General features: G+C 47.0%; 1 protein-coding gene across 1 annotated transcript in view; it reads left to right on the forward strand.

Moving 5' to 3' along the window:
- Positions 1 to 15901, forward strand: part of C1QL4 (complement C1q like 4) — a 34184-nt gene extending 18283 nt beyond the window's left edge. The window contains exon 2 of the mRNA XM_077328779.1: positions 13118 to 15901. Within this exon, the coding sequence (XP_077184894.1) occupies positions 13118 to 13297 (180 nt within the window). The 3' untranslated portion in view covers positions 13298 to 15901. The remainder of the gene's footprint in view (positions 1 to 13117) is intronic.
- The last annotated feature ends 4766 nt before the right edge of the window (positions 15902 to 20667 follow it).

The raw sequence follows: 20667 nt of genomic DNA on the forward strand, positions 1-20667 counted from the left end.
ACCCAAATCCTTGGAGGTCTCCCATCCAAATAACAGCCAAGGTTGGCCCTACTTAGCTTCTGAGATCTGATGAGATACGGCTTGTCTGGGCTACCTACAAGGAAGCACCCATGATCAAGCATTTGTACATTTACAGCCACTTCTCCAAGTGGGTACAGTCACCCCTAACTAGGGAAAACATCGATAATTAACTTAAAGAAAGGGCTCTTTATATTGCAGAGGCAGAGTTACTGCAGCACTAGGCAACATTGGCCGTCATGACCCTGCTAGTTCATATGGACTAGCACCTGTAAAAATGGAGAACAAAAGCCCCCTGAATGTGTAGATCACCCACAAAGACAGATCTGTCCCTCTCTTCACTCCAGCAACCTGCATGGCCGATGCTGCAGTGAGACTCAAACACAGAGGAGCTACTCTGTGGAACGTCTTGCAGAGCCAAAAGTTCCAGTTTGCTCAGCCAATGAAACTAAGGCTGAAACTGCACAGAGCTTTTATTCCAATCCCAGGTCGATTCAGTCCCTGCCATCACCACTGAATGCGATTTCCATTTTGATTCTGTCCGATTTAAATTTTCCCTCTGCAACAAACATGATTGGTCCGGAGTGACCCTACCTTTATCTTGCAATATCCTAGAGTGGATATAACCCTCAATATTTGAAGAATTGGATTGAGAAAGGATGAGAAAGCATGTGGAGCTCTGCCTGTTTTAAATTTGGGGCTGAACTCCATGGTAGAGAAGCCCTGATTGGCCAGGGTGTCAGTTCCTGGATTCCAGGCTTAAAGGGGAAGCCATAACTTTTCTCAGCAGAAGCTCCAGAAGCCTAAACTTCTCTCAGTAGAGATTTGCCTCTTGTTTTTTTTTCTCCCTCCTCTGCTGTCTCCAATCCTCCCCCCTCGTTCAAGAAAAGAAAGAAAGAGGCTCCCCTTCTGAGCTTCTCTAACCACGTGCAGAACACTTATCTGTTTCAATGGGGAGGGGAGACCCAAGTTCAAATTGATCTGGGTTCAGCAGGATCCACAACGGAATAAGCAAAGTAAGTGCAGAATCAGCTTAAGCCTTACAGTGTCAAGGAAGATAGCTCTGACTTCCAGCTATGCCACTGTCCATTCACCTCAGTTTGTCCTCTTCTTAGATGTGTGCCTCTTTAATGGTAGGGCTGGAGCAGGCAGGTTCAATTCCTTCATGTCATCTTTGAGAGCCTGCTTTGGGTGTCTCTTCCCTTTGAGATTAGGCAGGTGGCAAACCCAGGAATGAGCCTTCTCAGGCATGGGAACTCTTTCTTTCCAAGAAGACCCATCTGTCCCCTTTGGTTGCCATCTTTCTTTGCTTTCTAAATGGCCACAAGCCCATTTTCCAAAGGATTCAGAGCTAGGGGCTTTGGGCTCAGTCATGGGAACTGGCAGTGTTAGATCTGTGGGTCAAGGAGCATGGAGGCACTGGGTACAAAGAAGTACCAAGACTTCACTGAAAACCCCACAACAAACCCCCAAATATATACACACCATAAACAATAGATTGACCCGCAGCTGTGGGTGACTGGTTACATACATAGTTTAAACTGAGGCCAACCAATGGGGCTGCAGCTGCCCGGTATGAATCTACTGGCTCTCCCAGAGAAGCCAGCTGTTGCAGAGCCAATCAGTGGCTCTGATTTTCGATCCTGCCTTGGACCTCAAGCTAAGTCCTCAGCAGGGCTGCATACACAGCAGGCGGGTAAAGTAATTGGAATACTGTCACATGTGGGAGAGCAAGCCCTTGTCTTTTTCCTGCATCCATGTGGATGATGACCAGTTCCTTCAACTGTATAAATCTGATTTTCATCCCCCCATTATATTGAATGCTCCTTAAAATAAGTAGATTTAATACTAAAGTAACCCAGCATTTTTTCTACCTTGAAAGGTAGAAATGGTCAAATTGTATTAACTGATGCATATTGTTATTTTCGCTTTCCTTTATTTTTTATTGTTTGTCTTTTTGAAGTACGAGTAAAAATAATTTAAGAAATAAAGTAGCCCAGCAGATTACTTTTCTTTAAACCTGAATGCAAGATCCTCTATCAAACACACAGAGAAAATAAATGTCGTTTTAAGGCTCAAATGTTTTCATGTTTGTCACCTCGGGACCTGAACTGGCTGGAAAGGCGGCATAAAAATGTTTTGAATAAAGAAACATCTGACGCTCAAAGTCCAGAACTATAATAATGTGTTACTTAGATGAAGTAGGAATATTTATGGCTTCTCGTTGATACCAAACTATATAGACATTTAGCAGAGAATCCAGTTTGTATTGCAATTCGAAACAGTGTTATACCTTTTAAAATCCACTGAAGGATGTAGGGTTTAGAAGGGCATAACGCTCAGGACTGTCCTAATAGATTTTTCCTGGAAGTAAGCCCCATGGACTAAAACGGGACTTACTTCTGTGTGGATCTATTTAGGATTGCTTTAGGAATTTAAGTTAAGCATATTTTAATGCATCACACTGAACTTTAACCAGAAAGCATTCAAGCTTTTCTCAGGATGTTAACATTCTTGTCTTGACTCTTTTATTCTCATTACAACAAAAATCCTTCGCCTCTGCAAAGACTGGATATTTAACAAGTGATCTTACAGGCATAAAAAGAGAACCAAAACAGAAGTAACCTACCTAATTCTGAATCCTCAAAATGCATGTGGATTTGATGTCCAGCAGTTTTCATGACGTCCTGAGCAGCATAAAGGGGCAACAAGTTTTGTTGTTACTGCAACCAATGACTTTGCATCCTTGATCTGGGAATATATGGATTACGGAACAGGATAATTGATTTAAATCAATGGTTTTAAAAGCTGTCTCTCTTTTCTCGTCGATTTCAATTGCCTTGATTTAAATCAATCAGCCCTGTCCTTGATCAAAGATGCAAATATTTCCATTTGGTAACAAATCAACAACATTTCCGAGCAGTAGTAAGGGGTAAAGATAAAAATATGAGAGAAAGAGAAAATCTATATAGGTACAGAACCAACACACTTCATCCTTTTCCAGAGCTACCTGAAATACCTCCCACAAACAATTCCTTTGCCCCTTGGATTCCACTTTCTGCCCTTCAAAGATAACAAGTCTATTTCAGTGTCTTAGTCTATTTTATTTCCAAATCAGCCCCAAATTATCCTATATTTGGATGAGAAAAGCCCATGGAAATGTTAAAAGAAAAAAAAACCCACAATCAAACATCCTCCGTTCTGGATCCTGAAAATGCTTATAGATAGGTTGATCCTAGTACTGGTATATACATTTCTTCACACTTCAGCACAAATGTATTTGTATATTTGGGGGAGATATGGACAGCAGGTGTATATTCTGAGGATACATGCACAGAAAGTTGATAGACTACAAACAGGAGGCAGACAAGCATATGGACAGAATTGTCCTCTTGGTTTGTGCAGACTGGCATACTTTAGGGTGCATAAATTTGAACATATATTTTTGTGTGTATTTCACTGTGTTGCACACTTGAATAGTAGCACATGGGTGAAGTGACTGTAGCTGTATTGTAAGTGCTTAAAAGGACAGCTAAGCAGCATGAGCTCCATGATGAAGTAATTAATAATGCAAATGAAATTAATGCATGTTGTGTTAATTCTGTTTAATTAAATTGCATTTCACACCATGAAACAACAGAGAGAGGGAATCACTGATCCTGCACAACATTTCCCAAGCTACCCAAACACACTGAGTTTAATTCATGATTTCCCCCACCCCGGTGTCTCCTTTCCGCATTTCACAAAGCGTGTGTGTGTGTGTGTGTGTGTGTGTAGGGGTGCCAGTCATCCAAGCCCTGATCAATGCAGGAGTTGATAGGGAGACAAGACCTATCATGTTGCTGGAGAGACACCATCTTGTTTATGTGCCATAAAGGACTGGGAGGTCTTCATAGAATAATATAGTTGGAAGGGTCCTCCGGGTCATCTAGTCCAACCCCCTGCACTATGCAAGACACATCCCAATCGCTCATCCACTGTAACCTGCCACCCCCTTGAGCCTTCACAGAATCTTCAAGGGGAACAAGTTCATTACAGCTGCCCACCACTGATTCCCCCCTGACAATTCACTACCATTGCCAGTGGCACCCACTCTTTCATCCTTATTATTATCATTAATAGATTTATTACGCGCCGCTATCAGCAAACCATCTCACAGCGGGTTACAGAATAAAACCTCACATAAAACAATCATCATGACCCTGTTAAAATATAAACCCCGGCAGTGAAAAAAACTACCCTCCCACCCCCACAAAAACTAACCCTGTCTTGGTGCGCCATGGAGAGAGTCTATGGATGCTGATAGTTCGCCACAGGCCTGATGGAGTCTCTCTCCTAACACCACCAGCCCCTGCATCACTATGGTACCCTCCCACCCCATCTTCTCCTGGATGTAGCATCATTTTCTTCTCCCCTTGCTACCCTTTCTCCATCTTCTGATCTTCTATCAGCACAGCAACAACAACTCACACAGACTAGGTTCACTTGGACTATGGCCGGAGTACAAGTCACAGTCCTGAACTGAGTGACAGCGAAACTCAGAATGGCGGAACAAATTTAGAGTCCCCTGGCACCATTAAGATCAACAAAGTTTAAAACTTTGTCGGTCTTAATGGTGCCATAGGACTCTAAATTTGTTCTGCTGCTCTTCTTCTTCTAGTTGGTTCTTACATGACACTTTTCTCTACCCAAAGGAGTCTCAAAGCAGCTTACAATGGCCTTCCCTTTCCTCTCCCCAAAACAGACACCCCTGTGAGGTAGATGAGGCTGAGAGTTGTTTTATGTCGCCATATATGTCTTGGATGTTGGGTTCTGTCAGAATATTGCTGTATTTTTAGGGGTATTTTATTGGGATTTTTATTGACTGTAACCCACCACGAGCCTTCCGGGGGTGGCGGGCTAAAAGTCAAATAACAACAATAACAATAACAGTAACAATAACAATACCAATAGCAATAACAATAACAAGTATGCATCAGTAAAGGGTTTGTTTCAGAACACCCTCCCAAGAACAGCTGCCAAAATACCTATCAGGTTCCACGGCCATCTCCAGCCCACCAATCCACACCATGCCCTAAGGGGGGATGGTAGTTGAGACATCCAAAAATACTTCGCCTCCAGAGTCAGTTTGTCTCAATCCCCAAGTGCCTAAGAATATATATTGCCCCTCGGGAAATCCTTCTTAGTAGCTTATTTATTTGGTGTTTGGGTTGTTGTCATTTTACCGGTGATGAAAGTGTAACCCAAGCCACATGGCGAAACATATTGCTTTGTCAGCCAGTGAAATTACACGCCTGTTGGCACAAATTCCCGAGTCTAATCAGGTATTCATAGCAGGGCGAAGAAGTCTCTCCCGACTGTTACTATTATCTTTTATTTTGGGTTCAGTATACCTCAATCCGGCCCTTCCTCCAAGAAGCTCAAGGGGCATCCTCTCATCTCGCCCTTCTGCTTTATGCTCACAACAATCCTTTGACATAAATTAGGCCAATATCTGGCCCAGGGACATCCAGGCAGCTTCATGCCACTGTATGGATTTTAATCTGGATCTGCTAGATTCTCCTAGAACCAGCGTGGTGTAGAGGTTAAGAGCTGCAGCTTCTGATCTGCAGGGCTGGGTTGGATTCCCCCTCATCCTGTACAGCATTTGCTGGCAGGGGCTCATGGGAATTGTAGTCCATGAACATCTTGAGGAACACAGGTTGACTACCTCTGCTGTACACGAAGCCAGCTGGGTGACCTTGGGACAGTCACATTTCTCTCAGAGCTCTCTCAGCCCCACCTGTCTCACAGGGTGTCTGTTGTAGGGAGAGGAAGGGAAGGCGACTGTAAGCTGCTTTGAGACTCCTTCGGGTAGAGAAAAGCGGCATATGAGAACCAGCTCTTCTTCTTCTTTCCTGGTCCTTTAACCACACTAAAACAACAACAACAACAACACCTGGTTGGTGGGTGGGAACTAATTAATTCAAAATGTTTTACTATACAAAAGTCTGAATATACTAAGAGATCCAGCAGCTTCCACCCACTCATTAAAAACACAGACAAAAAATGTGAAGGTCATTTAATGGTGTAGTGAGAGGTCAGTCCTCTCTGGATTGGTGAAGCAGGTAGTGCAAATTATTATGCCTCCTATCCATTGGGGACTGCATGTCTGCATTTCCTGGATGAGAAAACACAACTGTTTCTTTATGGCTCCAGTTCAGAGAACAGTTCTGGGGGATGCCATCTCCCATTCTGTTGCTACTGCCCTTCTTGCTTCTTCTGCATGCAGGACTGCAGTTTATTTCCCCTGCCCTCCACCAGGCAAGAGGGTCAAGTGTGAATCCATGTCTGCAGGACTAGGAGAGCCAATACCAGGCCCAAGTTTGGAGCTTGCAGACCCACAGGCACTTGTGACCATAGTGCAGAAATGCACAAAAAGGTTGACCCTTTAAAAATGCAAGTCAAAATCATATCGCTAGTGCAGAATCAGGGACTGTTTCCACGCTATTTTATTACTGGATTTCCTACCCACTGCTATTGGCGAGCTGTTACACCAATAAAGCCCCCACAGCAATCCACATTCAGATTTGCATTTTTGAAGGGTCGAGTTTTTTTGTCTTTTTCCACACTGAAATTCACCTCTCCAGGCCCAAATTGCCCCCTCACTTGCCCTGCAGCAAAGGAATCCCTGGAAAACATTTTTAAAAGTGGGGAATAACAGGGTCTGCCAGCATTTGGGGCTGCCAAATGCAGAAATGAGTACACTCAAGTTTTTCTTGTGCCTGCCATTATGAGTCATTTGGAAACACCCCTTTCCTTGTCACTGTCCTCTCTCTCCTCCCTTCCTCCCAAAAAATCGGCCCTTTTATTAAAGAGGTGATCATATTATAATGCTGTTTCTATTTTTGTAAACAGTCTTGCAATCTTACACAGCAGTGTTATAATGTCTTGCTGATTGCCACTGTGGAATGGTGGGTGAATTCAAGCCAGGCTGGATTCTGGAGATTTTTGGTGGAGGCATCACTTGGGCATGAAACTGGGGTCACTGTGGGTGGAAAGGTAGTTGTGAGTTTCCTGCATTGTGCAGGGGGTTGGACTAGATGACCCTGGAGATCCCTTCCAGCTCTATGATTCTATGCAATCCAAAGCAAGGCTAAGACAAAATATGTCTCCTTATGCAGAACCGGGGGGTAGAACAAGCAAGAAGTAAGACGGACACAATTATTTCCTAGAGCACAGTTCTGCAGACACCTGGGGAACCTCAGCATGATTTCTCATTCTTGCTGGGATTCACAGGGTGCAAGCAGCTTTCCCCTGCATTCTCGGTGCAGATTTCTATAGACTTTGATCAAGAGTCCTTTTAATTGCCTTCCCGCCAAGACAAACAGTCCTGGCCATTTTAATCTCTCTTCATTCTTTATTTATAAATTGGAATGACTTTTAGAACGAGTCTAGCGGGCCAGCTCATGCAAGCCAAGCGCATTCGGCTCACAAAAGTGTCCACCGCATGAAGGCTCCATTACTTCGGCTACTTCCTCTAAAAAAAGTAAATCAATGCATGGCATTAATGCAGCATGAAATATCGCCTGGAACTGTATAGGAAAAAAGGCGTTTAGGAGGGTGTAACCCTGCTTAGGATAGCTCTGCAAATAAGGCACAGACTCTCCCCGCACCTCCCCCTTGGTCAACTGTACTATTTCAAAACTTCCTTTTAATTCACACCCTACTTTTACTCACAATGGCTCTGTGAGGTAGGTAAGACTAATGGAGTATGACTGATAAAAGATCACCCCAGCAAGCTACCATTCCTTTACATTTATAGTCCACTTTTTTCACACAGGGAGGATTCCACCGTGTAAACAGATGCCATTAATAGCATGAGACCTGTCGGCAGCAATGCAATAGAGCTAGGACTACAGACATCCGAAACTAAGCATTGAGTATTAGCCATACTCTGTTAAACTTGGTAGAGAGTGGTATTACATGTGGAAAAAAAAACAGTGCAGTAAGTGCAGGATAATATATGCAGCAAACAGATCAGCCTTTCTCAACGTTTTTACTCTGGAGAAATGTTCTTGAAACATTTTTGAGGCTTTGAGGAACTCCAGAAGGGATGCAATCATGCAGAATATGGTTGAGAGACATAGCTGTGTATATGCACAGGGTGGTAAGGCAGCCGACATGCTGTCTGAAGCTCTGCCCATGAGGCTGGGAGTTCACGGAATCACAGAATCATATAGAGTTGTTCCTCAAGATGTTCATGGACTACAATTCCCATGATCCCAAAACAGCCTCCACAACAATATTTCTTATTCAAGCTTCCTTCTGAACGTTTGCCCCCTCTAACAGCTGCAAGTGTAGGAGCCATTATAGAACCCAGCCTGGTCCTATGGGATATTTAACCCCGGTGATGTCCAACTGGATTTACTCCCAGGTACACAAGATTGAAGCCTGCAAACATTTCTAGAGGTGAGGCTTAAAGCAGTTCTCGTTTGAGTCAGTTCGTAAGCGGCTGGAATTCATAGGTAGCCCTGCCAGCCGGAAATATGCCACCACAGACCTGCAGGCTGTGGCAGCAAGAGAGCCTCAGGTGGAAGGCCCAAGAAGGCCCAGGGGCTAGAGTTACCTTTGTGCACATGAATGAGGGCTTGGAAATAATCACCTTTTGGGATGTGCAGGCAGATGTCTGGCCTAACCCCGGCTTGGTCTCTGCGCCTCGGCCTCCCCGTTGTCAATCTTCAGTTATTCTCCGCTTCTCCTCGCTTAATAGCTCTTTGGTTTGCTCAGCACTGTGTGTGCTCCCAGGGTCTAACTGCAGGCTCAAGTGCAGAATCTGTGAGCCTGGAACAGAATTCAGCATCTCGAGAATTTCAGGTTTAATTTTTTAACCGTCCAGCCCATACGGCTGAGGAGAGAGACTCGAGGAGTCATAAGCACTGCTTCACAGAATGTCAGAAATCAAAAAGCGTGTTGGGCAGGAACTGGAGTGCTCAGAGGACCCCTCTGCTCTTTGTCAAGGAGCAGATTATGCAGATATGTACGTGGACTCTGCATAATGGATTTAGGTTTCAGCACGTGCCCACACAGGCACACACAGGGCCTAAAACTGCCTGCTGGCAGCAATTACCCTTCGGCCAAACAGTGCTCTGCTGTTTCAGGGAGAGTGTTCATTATGGTGCATCACTAATACAGACCAATCCATTCAAAGTGTCACGGCAGCACCAAAACAGTGGAGTAACGGAGGACCATCATATAGGAAGAGAAGAAGAAGAAGAAGAAGAAGAAGAAGAAGAAGAAGAAGAAGAAGAAGAAGAAGAAGAAGAAGAAGAAGAAGAAGAAGAAGAAGAAGAAGAAGAGTTGGTTCTTATATGCCGCTTTTCCCTACCTCAAGGAGGCTCAAAGCGGCTTACAGTTGCCTTCCCATTCCTCTCCCCACAACAGACACCCTGTGGGGTGGGTGAGGCTGAGAGAGCCCTGAGATTACTGCCCGGTCAGAACAGTTTTATCAGTGCCACGGTGAGCCCAAGGACACCCAGCTGGCTGCATGTGGGAGAGCGGGGAATTGAACCTGGCATGCCAGATTAGAAGTCCGCACTCCTAACCACTACACCAAACTGGCTCTCCAATGAGATTTGGGAGAGACGGGTCCAAACCCCCCCTCAGCCACAGAAGCTGGGAGACCATAGGCCAGAGAAGAGCATAGTGCACATCATGCAGGCCTAGGAGCACATTAGGACCAGAGAATACCTGATTCAAAACCCTGTTGAGCCTCGATGTTCACTGGGAGACTTGGGTCAGCCTCTCATTCAGGCTCCCTGTATCTCACTGCACCTTTGTGCAGATTAGGGGCACAACCATCTGTGCCACCTTGCCTCCTTGGAGATAAAATGTGGAAGGCAGATGATCGAGTGCTTCTTGAGAGCTAGCGTGGTATGGCGGTAGCCTCAAATCTGGAGAAACGGGTTTGATTCCCTGCTCCTCCCCTTGCAGCCAGCTGGGTGACCTTGGGCCAGTCACAGTTCTTCCAGAGCTCTCTCGGCTTCACCCACCTCACAGGGCATCTGTTGTGGGGAGAGGAAGGGTAGGCGACTGTGAGCCACTTTGAGACTCCTTCGGGTAGTGAAAAGCAGGGTACAAAACACCAGCTCTTGTTCTTCTTCTTCTTGATACTACTTTGATGCTAAGGCAAATGCGGCAGGCGGCCTCTGTGCTTTGAAATGCAGCTGAAAGAGCTCCACAGGAGCAGCCTTCCTTCCAAAGCTGGAGCTGTACATGTCCTATGATCCCACAGTCTTATTGAATAAGATACTGTGTCGTCATTAAAAGTGTCGGATGAGATTTGGGAGAGTCAGGTCCAAATCCCCCCTCGGCCACAGAAGCCGGGAGACCATGGGCCAGTCACACACTCATAGCCTGAACTACCACAAAGGTGATTGTGACAATATTTTTTTTCAGAAGAGAATCATGTAAGCTTCTTCATAGCTCCTTTGGGGAGAGAGGCCCTGCCATTACAGAATCATAGAATCACAGAATCGTAGAGTTGGAAGGGGCCATACAGGCCATCTAGTCCAACCCCCTGCTCAACGCAGGATCAGCCCAGAGCATCCTAAAGCATCCAAGAAAAGTGTGTATCCAACCTTTGCTTGAAGACTTCCTTGACCTACTCGAGGGATTGGGCCATGATCACTGCTTGTTTGCATGCGGGGCTAATTCCTGCTTTTGCACAGTATCAGGCCAGGTCCGGGGCAGTCCCAGGCCTGGCCTGACTCAGGCCCTCCGTTGCTCTGCGGCAAATCTGTGTTCCCTTTTTTGCCCTGGGGTCCATCGGTGCATGTGTCGGAGCAGGGCCATGCATAAGGGGGAAAACCCGGCCCGTCCCCAGTCGGGCATTGCTCCCCACCCTCCCCAGAGCATCACTTCTGAGCATCTACCCTCATAACCTTATTTTTTTTAATGACCAAATGTATTACAACACGATTCCAAAGCAACGAAATAGCAAAAAAATCCACCCACTGCCACGCTTGGTCGGCACTTTTCCGTCTTTCTGTTTTTTCTTGGTGTTATTGAGATCGGGAACAGTCTGCATGTATGTGGGGAGGGGGGTTGGCATGATAAAACAGCCCGCTGTTGTTGTCCCTTTGTTGGTGTTGTAATGCTATGGCAGTACAATGCAATTGTGGCAATTAAAAAGATATATATATTAGACTTGGAAAGGGGCGCTCAACGAATGTGAGGGAGGAGACAGCAGGTAGATGCTCTGTTTATCAGGATTCTTTTGGATCAGCTGGGAAACAGTCCCAATGAGCCCTGCTCACCTCGTAAAAACCTCTTGGTGTTTTTTTCAGCCACCACGTTAGGGACACCTGAGCCATATGCTGCCTCCACACACTGCATTCCTGAGGTAGGTCAGGGCCTTGAATGACTGCATCCGCCTAATAAAAAGTCACTTGGAGATTACTGAGTTCCCACATTTTTCTCTGATTCTCTGGATCAAACAGGGTTTACCCCCTGAAACAGTACAAAAATATGCTAGTCAAAGGTGAAAGTGGGACATTAAGACATTATATATACAATCAATGATCCCTTATACAAACTAGCTTCAGTGTGTATGTGTGTGTGTGTGTGTGTTTCAGGGGGGGGATGCACTCTTCTTATTGAAATGTGGGAGAGTTCATGTTGGTTGAGGCCAGGTTGGGGAGAGCTTGAGTCCCTCCTCTGATATTGTCTTATGATATCCAGCTACATCTCCCTGGGTAAGTGGTTTGGCGGCCGGGGGGGGGGGGGGAGGATTTTACGAAGATTGGAAGGTTGCTTTTAATCATATTAGCATGGTATATTTTCTTGCTATTGTTTTAAATTGTTGTGAGCCATGGCAAGCTGGCTGGGCCAAGAGCAGCAGCCTATAAATATAAGAAATAATAATCTGTTCCACTAAATATTTCTGGTAAGACCTTGGAGAAGGAGCAGGTCTCATGGCTTAAGTGCCACTCAGCGCTTAACACCCACTCAGGGTGGCTGTCCCGCCCCTAAGTGCCTCCTCCTCCAACCAGCTGTCCAACGGCCAGCCAATCACCTTCTGTCCCCCATCCCTGACCACCCCCTGCTCCTTCCACTTCTCTAGGAGGCTTGGAAGCTGCAGATCCCTCCCAGCTGAGAGCTGGTGAGTTCCTTAACAGCCTTTCCGGGTTCTGGGGGGACAGGGAGGCCGTCTGCAGAGTTCTTCCAGTCCACCCCCAATCTAGTGTCCCTTGTATTCCTGGATGCAAGGGGGTGTGGCCCCCTAGCAGCAGCAGCAGTAATAGTAATAGTAGTAATATAGTCTTGATCCCGAACATTTTGTGGTTGGCTCCACTTCATGTGGCACCCATTTTCTGTGACTGTGTCCACTGTCAGAATTCCAAGATGCTCGCAAACTCAAAAAGGTTGGAGATACCTGGCTGAGCCCTTCTTTCCCCAGTTTACACTAATCCAAACCCAAATTCTGTTATTAGCCATTTACAGGTAGAAAAAAAGATGTCTGTCTGTTTTCCCCTTTAAAGAGCTGCAGACAGAAAGCAGGGATGATGATCTGTTCTGCTTAGTAACACCGTGCAGGAGTGGCATGGCTGGACCCCTTCTACATGGGAGCCCCGATCTGACTAAGGCCTTCGCAGAGCTGGCTGCAATTGCCCTTTAAGAAAAAGAAAGAGGCTGCTGGGAAGGTCCAATCACAAATGCCCTGGCATCTCATCAGTTCCGGTCCAGAGGCGACAGCAGAACAAAATAAATGTGTGCCCAAACCAGAGGAAACAGAGCCGCTATCAAACCACATTCAGTTCTCTCTAAAGCCATTGTCTGTCTGATATATGGGATGCCTGGATAGCAATCAACAGAGTGAGTCTTTAGGGCCCCATGTAGATCTCTTACCTGGCCCACGGCTAGCTGAAGTATGCAAATACATGCCGTCTGAGAGTTCTGCAGTTGATTCAGGCTGCAAAACTTGGGAGGATTATACCTTTGATTTCTTCTTGAATGGCCTAAGCGGAGGCCTGCCCATCAACAGCTCCAAGGCTTATTACAGGCTGGTCCCATTTGGTCCTCTTTTTACGACCTGCTAACATCAGCTTGTTCCCCCCAGGTCCGGGCCAGCGCCATCGCACAAGACGCTGACCAGAACTACGATTACGCTAGCAACAGTGTGATCCTACACCTGGATGTGGGCGATGAAGTCTTCGTCAAACTGGATGGCGGGAAAGTCCATGGAGGCAATACCAACAAGTACAGCACCTTCTCCGGATTCATCATCTACCCGGATTGAGCCCTCCAGGCTCCGACTTCCCCACCCTTTTTACCTAACCCAAACCCTTCCCCCTCTGGGTCAGCTCACTATTCTTCTTGGCTTTACCATCTCCCTGGAGCCCAGGGGATCCTTTCTGCTAGTCCCAATCAACAGAGGACGGAACAGACACTTGGAGAGGGGAGACTCTGCCCTCCCCCTTGGGTCAATATGCTGTTTAGAGGGTGGGCAAAATAAGGGATTTTGGGTGCATGGGGAATTGGGGGGTGGTAGATATAGGGTAATAGAGTATCTCCTGGCTGGGCCCCTGGCTAGTACCAGCCATATCCCCTAGAGAGGCAAAATCTAGGTTTTTGAGTATTAAACCTCCTTTGAAGGAAAGGTTTATTAATGCAGGGCAGGGGGGTCCAAATCCACTGCTGATTGGTTGCAGGTTTCTTTTCTCTATCATCTACTCCCTAAACAATTCCAAGGAGCAAAGACTTAGAAAGTGAACGATTTCATTAGCTCCTTTCCACAGGAAAACAAAGGATGCCTTTTGTGTATATTCCACAGACCAGCTGATTGGTTGCCTGTGACAGGAGTCATTACTTCATAGGCTATTATTTATCCAATAGCAAAAGCCAGTGGGGAGGTCTACTGGGGGAGTGGGGTGAAAGTAGGAAGAGCGGGCATTAGGACAAGGGGTCACGCTTGCATTCGGGAAACACTCCGGACTCCGGTGCTGTATGTCAGCGGTGGGACAGGATCCAAATAAAAATGGCGAGTGTGGCTGGGCTCCCCAGTAGGAGCTCACTCCGTCAGCAATGGGAGAAGAAATGTCCTTTGGAATGAATACATCAAAAGAACCCTTGTTGTACAAATAGGAGCTTCCTACCCCAGATGCCTCCTGCCTTTGTACATCGAACCAAGTATTACTGGATCCGATCCTCATACAAGATCCATTGTTCAATTGCATGAATATATATAGAAATCCCTAATGTAGAAACTTCCAGCTGGGACAGAAGAGGAGCACAATCCATGGGGACTGCTAAGGTGTTGTGTGTAAGTATGCCACTGCGGCTGCCCTGGGGACAATGGAAACGGCTCCATACCATGTTGTAGACCCTTGTCATCCCAACATTGACACACCTGCCCGCAAGAACATAATTGCCATGTTGGAATCAGGTAAGGCTGCTGCTGATTGGATAGCTGATGGGATCCAGGTGCATTGCAACAGGCCACCAGAACTACCCCAGTTCCAACCACTGTAACACTTGTAGAATATGTGCCATCTTGACCACATTTGCCCCGGTTGGGTCTCACTGCTGCCACGTCTAAATAAGCCATGTCCTGCCCCAAATAACACAGCATCCAAAAATATCTATTTATTTATGCAATTTATACTCAAAGTCTGGTTGTAGTAGGTTTTCTCCAATAAAACACAGCTACATCCCAACACTGTGCCACCCTTACAAGTTCATTATAATGCCTAACTTCTCTGAAAACCTTGAACCAGAGCCTGGGAGCCCTCTTGAAACACTGCAGGTTCTTTGGACTGCACCAGTACAACTTCAGACACCATCTCAACCCCCATGCTTGAAACTTCAGCCATATCAGTTAGAGGTCTTATCTCCACCAAGAGCATAACCACAGGTTCTCCACCCAACACAGGAACACATATAGGCAACCTTCAACATGCACACCCAATGATACACCGTGGCTTGGATCCAACACAACATTCCCACTTGCCCTACAATTCCAGAAAAGGCCAAGCCAAACTTACTGTATCCCCACTTCCATTCCTGCTTCCACAGTACCTTGTGCAACCAAGCTCTAGGCATTGCCCAAGATCTTGCACAAGCAGAACTGCACAAAGACCAATTATGTTTCTGCATCCTTGGATGCTTTTTTGGTCTTTCCATTACTAGAGTCCTAACGTTAGGGGCAGGGGGGCAGAAAGCACAGTAGGAGACAGATGAGATCCCAATGCAGATTTGCCCAGCAACAGCCTTCCTCTGATAATGAGGAAAGAAAGGTCTTTTATTCCACATATGCATACCTATGTATATCTGCATTCTTCTCTTCCATTTTGCACATGAACTGAGACGTACTACGATGCATGTGTTCCCTGCACACGTATCTGCAGATCTATGCATACTTCAGGACTACTAGATCAAACCAAGGCAATGCTAAACTAGTTCCCAGGCAGTATGTACTAATCCTAACAGAGCTGTACATGCAGTCATGTGTGCAGGGAAACAAATTCCTCAGCACCAGAATTAGATTTGAGGCCCCAACCTCACTTAGGGCTGAAAGCATGTTTCAAGTTCCAGTGTGCCAAACCAAAATTTTTCTATTGATGCTCCTAGGATTTTCCCATCCCTGACAATACATGGAGATATGCCTACTTGCAAATATTCACAGGTGTGCCTAGGTTTGCATGTGCGTGTGTGTGCAGGTGTACCACATTTGAATTTGAAAGGATACATACCTGAGATGACATATCAGAGGAGACAAGAGGAAGTGAAGATCACCCCAAAATTGCATCGCAACATGTACACAGTAAAGTCCATGTGCATGTTCACAACTGTGTACATTCTTTACAGCAATTAAAAGTGTATGCTATATGCCAGGGGTAGTCAAACTGCGGCCCTCCAGATGTCCATGGACTACAATTCCCAGGAGCCCCTGCCAGCATTCGCCAGCGAATGCTGGCAGGGGCTCCTGGGAATTGTAGTCCATGGACATCTGGAGGGCCACAGTTTGACTACCCCTGCTATATGCGCATACAAGTACCTGAACAAGTACCTGTGTATTAATGCACAAGCATACTCTGTGCAATTAAGCTGCGTGTTGGTATTACCTCCATCAATACTCCCCCTCCGTTGTTTCACCCTGTCCTGTTCCTCCCTTCCCATCTGCTCCTTCTTCCCTTCCGCTCTGGGATGAGCAAGAGAGGGGCCCTCCACTGTCGATGGCTGCAGGCTGGACCCCACTGCAGCCTGGCTAGTTTGCACAGTCTCCACACTGCATGCCTGCCCTCGTGTTAGCAGTTTTCAAATCCACTGAGGATCTGGACCGTGCCTCCTACAGATTATAGACAGAAACCTGCCGGAGGGGCCCCAGGGCATGGCTGTAAACTCAGCATCCGGATGGCATCGCTGCCAGGAGCACGAACGCCCCTGGGACCACTTGACTCTGTGTCTTTAAAAGATCAGAAATCTGTGTTTTATCAGTTAATAAAGATACTCTGGTTTTTGACTCACATCTTGTCCTTCTGCCGGTGTCTATTCAATGAACATAGCAGTAGCTGAACATCAACATTGTATTTACCAAGCTTCAACAGCATACACAATCCCAATACACTTGTACGCACACACACAGAGACCCTTGCTAGCAGCTAGCAGGCATACACTTTGGACAGACAGTGACATATTTTCCTAAAATGAGAAGCGTCTTCCACTGGCTCCTTTACATTGCCCCAGAGCTTGGTGTACTCAGTGTTCAGAGACACTTGTGTGCACGCCACCCAGAAGCTTAGAGAAAGCACCAAGGTTTAAATTGGGTCTATAATTCTGCTTCCTGAAAATCTCAGCTTTCTCATAAAAAGTCGAGCTTCTAGCTTTTCCAGCTATTCATTTTAGGAAAGAGTGATGTGAACATCAGAGGCACTTAAAACTCTTTCTTCCCCTAGGTCAGTGGTTCTCAGCCTGGGGGTTGGGACCCCTTTGGGGGTCGAACGACCCTTTCACAGGGGTCACGGCAGGGCAAGCAGCTTGGCTGGGGGGGGGTGCCATCCAGACAACAGCCTTGCGGGGTAGACCGAAATACAGAGTTCATCTGTCTGGAACAGCAGAAAAGAGCGAGATCAGCAGAACTGAACTGAGAAACCCCAGAAAGAAAGAAAAAACAATGTATATACAATCATGAACAATGGATCTTCATGCCATTGGTCAGTTTTCGTTTAATTTCCGTGAAAGAACACTTGCATAATTTTATGGTTGGGGTCACCACAACTCAAGGAACTGTATTAAAGGGAAGGCTGAGAACCACTGCCCTAGGTACATGTGTACTTATACAGACACACACATATATAAATTTTTCTTTGCGATCCAACCCAGCCCCCCCCCCCAAGTGCAACCGGTTTCAGGTTGGTTACTTGCCCCCGATAAGCACACTGAGAAGGGCATGAGAACAGAACTCTCTGCTCCTCACTTGGCATGGGTGGGCGAGGGAGAGGCTGCATGCGGGGCTCCTCATGCACGGCTTGGGCAATGCCCTTTTCAGCTGGTCCCTGAAGATCTCCTGGAATTGTAATTTACTGCCGGACTACAAAGACCTGTTCCCCTGGAGGAAATGGCTGCCTTAGAGAGTCTATAGCAGGGGTAGTCAAACTGCGGCCCTCCAGATGTCCATGGACTACAATTCCCAGGAGCCCCCTGCCAGCATTCGCTGGCAGGGGGCTCCTGGGAATTGTAGTCCATGGACATCTGGAGGGTCGCAGTTTGACTACCCCTGGTCTATAGCATTATAAAGTCCGTGGCGTTATACCCCCCTGATAGCCCATCCCTCCCCCCAGCTACACTCCTAAATATCTAGGAATTTCTCAACCCAATCTTAATCCAATCTCAATTATTTTAGCCAGCAGAACAGAAAGGAAGGGAGGAGAGAGAATTCCAGGGATCTCCAGGTCCCACCTGGAGACTAGATAACAGAACCAACAGTTGCTCAGTGCAAATACAACAAACTAAACAATATGCTGAGCAGAGGTAATACAAAGTACACTCTATATAAAGTTCCCCAAAAGGAAGTCAAAATATGAATCCTTGACTGTGTTTCTCTGCTGTTTGTTTCTCTCAATAAAGATATGTTTACGAACACCGGCCAGATAACAGACACTTTCAAACATGTTTCATCTGTGGTGAAGACTGGTTTACTTTTTGAGTACTTACATAGTACGTACTTTGTACTGCCTCTGCTCAGGATATTGTTTAACCTGCCATCCTCCCTGAAGGCTGGCATCCCTGGAGTCTGGCATCCCTAATTCCGCCTCATATTAACAGATGTCCTTGGCTGAACAACAGAAATCATTCCCCCAAGTTCTTCCTTGTCTCTCCATGAACGCTCTCAGTTATTTCTCCTTCCCATTGGGGAGGTATCTAAGTTGATAAAGGGAGTTATTTTGTGATCAGTGTAAAAACCCCTCCCCTTCATTCAGATGAGGTGGCACAACGCACACTCTAGCGGGGCCATCCTCTAGCATGCTTACCCACTGACTTCTGCAGATACTGACCTTGTGCACCACAGGCCCACGCTCAACCAATCAGCATGCCTGCTCCAAGCAACATTCATCTCCTCCACTCGTAGCATCATCGGTGCAACACAGTGGAGTCACCCCTCAGACGAGAACCTCCACCCAGTAATGAATATCTTTCCATACATGAAACATCTCAACAGTTGCACATGCGCACAGCATGGCAGTGATGCAGAGGAAGGCCTACTGCTTTCCCTTTATGTATAGCTTCATATATACAGATAGTAGCACAAGGGAAGGACGTGGGCATCCACTGAATGTGGCATTTCCTTGGACACATCTGTATAGAGTCCTTCCCCCCTCCACGCTCTGCCTCTCCCGCTACCAGTGGCTCCTTGCCGCAATGTGCTGGCCCCTGTCACCATTCTGACAGATGATGAGAGGCGTTTTCGCCGTAATGAGCTCCCCAGCCCTGTCGGGGTGGGGAGCTGGGGATTTAAGCTTCCTGACGGATCAGGCTGGAGAAGCTGCTAGGAGAAGAAGCCAAGGGCCAGGGAGTCACGTGGTGCCCCTGGGGAGGAATAATTCAGCAGAACTCATCAATGAAGGGTGGGGGGAGAAAGGAGGCCAGGCAGAGAACTCCCTCCCGTCCTGACCTATCTCCCCCTCCCACGTCCATCTCATGGCCACGATTTGCATGAGGCAGAAGGAAAAACTGTGGCAACATGCGAAGGAGACACAGGGGTTAAAGTGCATTTATGCACCAATGCTCAGCAAGGTGTAAACAGGGTGCGTCACGGAGGGTTGTGAAAGCACAGGATCTGAGCGGATCTGTGCCACTATGCAGCTGCGACTGCTTCCTGACGTAGGTGAATATATGTGCCCAAAGCATGACATTCTGATACATGGAGTGAACACGGAGGACACTTAGCCCACCACGACTAGAGGGGTGGGATTAGAGCAGGGGTAGTCAAAGTGCGGCCCTCCAGATGTCCATGGACCACAATTCCCAGAAGCCCCTGCCAGCATTCGCTGGAAGGGGCTTCTGGGAATTGTGGTCCATGGACATCTGGAGGGCCGCACTTTGACTACCCCTGGATTAGAGGATCCTTGAGATCACTTACTGAAGAGAGGGAATCACATAGTGCTCAAGAGTTTCCACATTTAAGATTAAAACAAACCAAAGGTGTCAAACATATGGCCCATGGGCCGGAACCGGCCCCTCCAGGGCTCTCATCCAGCCTGCGATGGAGAGATGGCAGGAGACTGCTTGGAGGGACGAGGGTGAGCGGAGGCACAGGGTGAGGTGTGTGTGGTAGACGCTGTCAAGAAATAGGTTGGGGCTAAGAGGCTGAGATTAAATAGGTTAAATGCCCCCCCCCGCCTCCTCCAACTGCCACAGTGTCACTACATGGGGGCAGAGCTGAGCAGGCAGAGCATCAAGAGATTTTGGAAACAGCCTCTCTGCCAGGCCTTCCCCTCAGCCCTGCTGCCTCTGTGAGAAACACGGGAGGGATGAGAACTGGGGGTCGGAGGATATGGGAGAGCCAGGCCCATCCCACCCCCACCACAACTTAGAGTAGGGGGTCTGTGCAAAACTGTGTCATATGGGCCACCCAGGGAGTGTTGGTCAACCTGGTCTACCTCACAGGGTTGGTGGTGGTGGTGTGGATGGGGTGGTGGAGGGGGAGTCCAGTGTTCCTCTTTGAGATCCTCAAAGGTCAGTTGGGGGAAGAGAGGAAACAAAGACGGAAGAAGAAGAAGAAGAAGAAGAAGCTTACATTTGCCTTCCCTTTCCTCTCCCCACAACAGACACCCTGTGAGGTGGGTGAGGCTGAGAGAGCCCCGATATCACTGCTCGGTCAAAACAGCATTATCAGTGCCAGGGTGAGCCCAAGGTCACCCAGCTGGCTGCAGGGGGAGGAGCGGGGAATCAAACCCGGCTCGCCAGATTAGAAGTCTGCACTCCTAACCACTCTCTGAGAGCTGCTGAGGCTGAGTGCCTTGGAGGGATGCTGGAAAACTACCTTGTTTACTTGCCGGGAAGATGATGCATCTACTCAAAGTGCTATAGATACAAAAAGTAACTCATTTGTATGGAAGAGTAAGATACCTCCCAAGGTATCCCTTGGGGAAAACCTAGCAGATGAGTAAA

This window comes from Paroedura picta, chromosome 3 (assembly GCF_049243985.1).
Source record: "Paroedura picta isolate Pp20150507F chromosome 3, Ppicta_v3.0, whole genome shotgun sequence".
Classification (NCBI taxonomy): Eukaryota; Metazoa; Chordata; class Lepidosauria; order Squamata; family Gekkonidae; genus Paroedura; species Paroedura picta.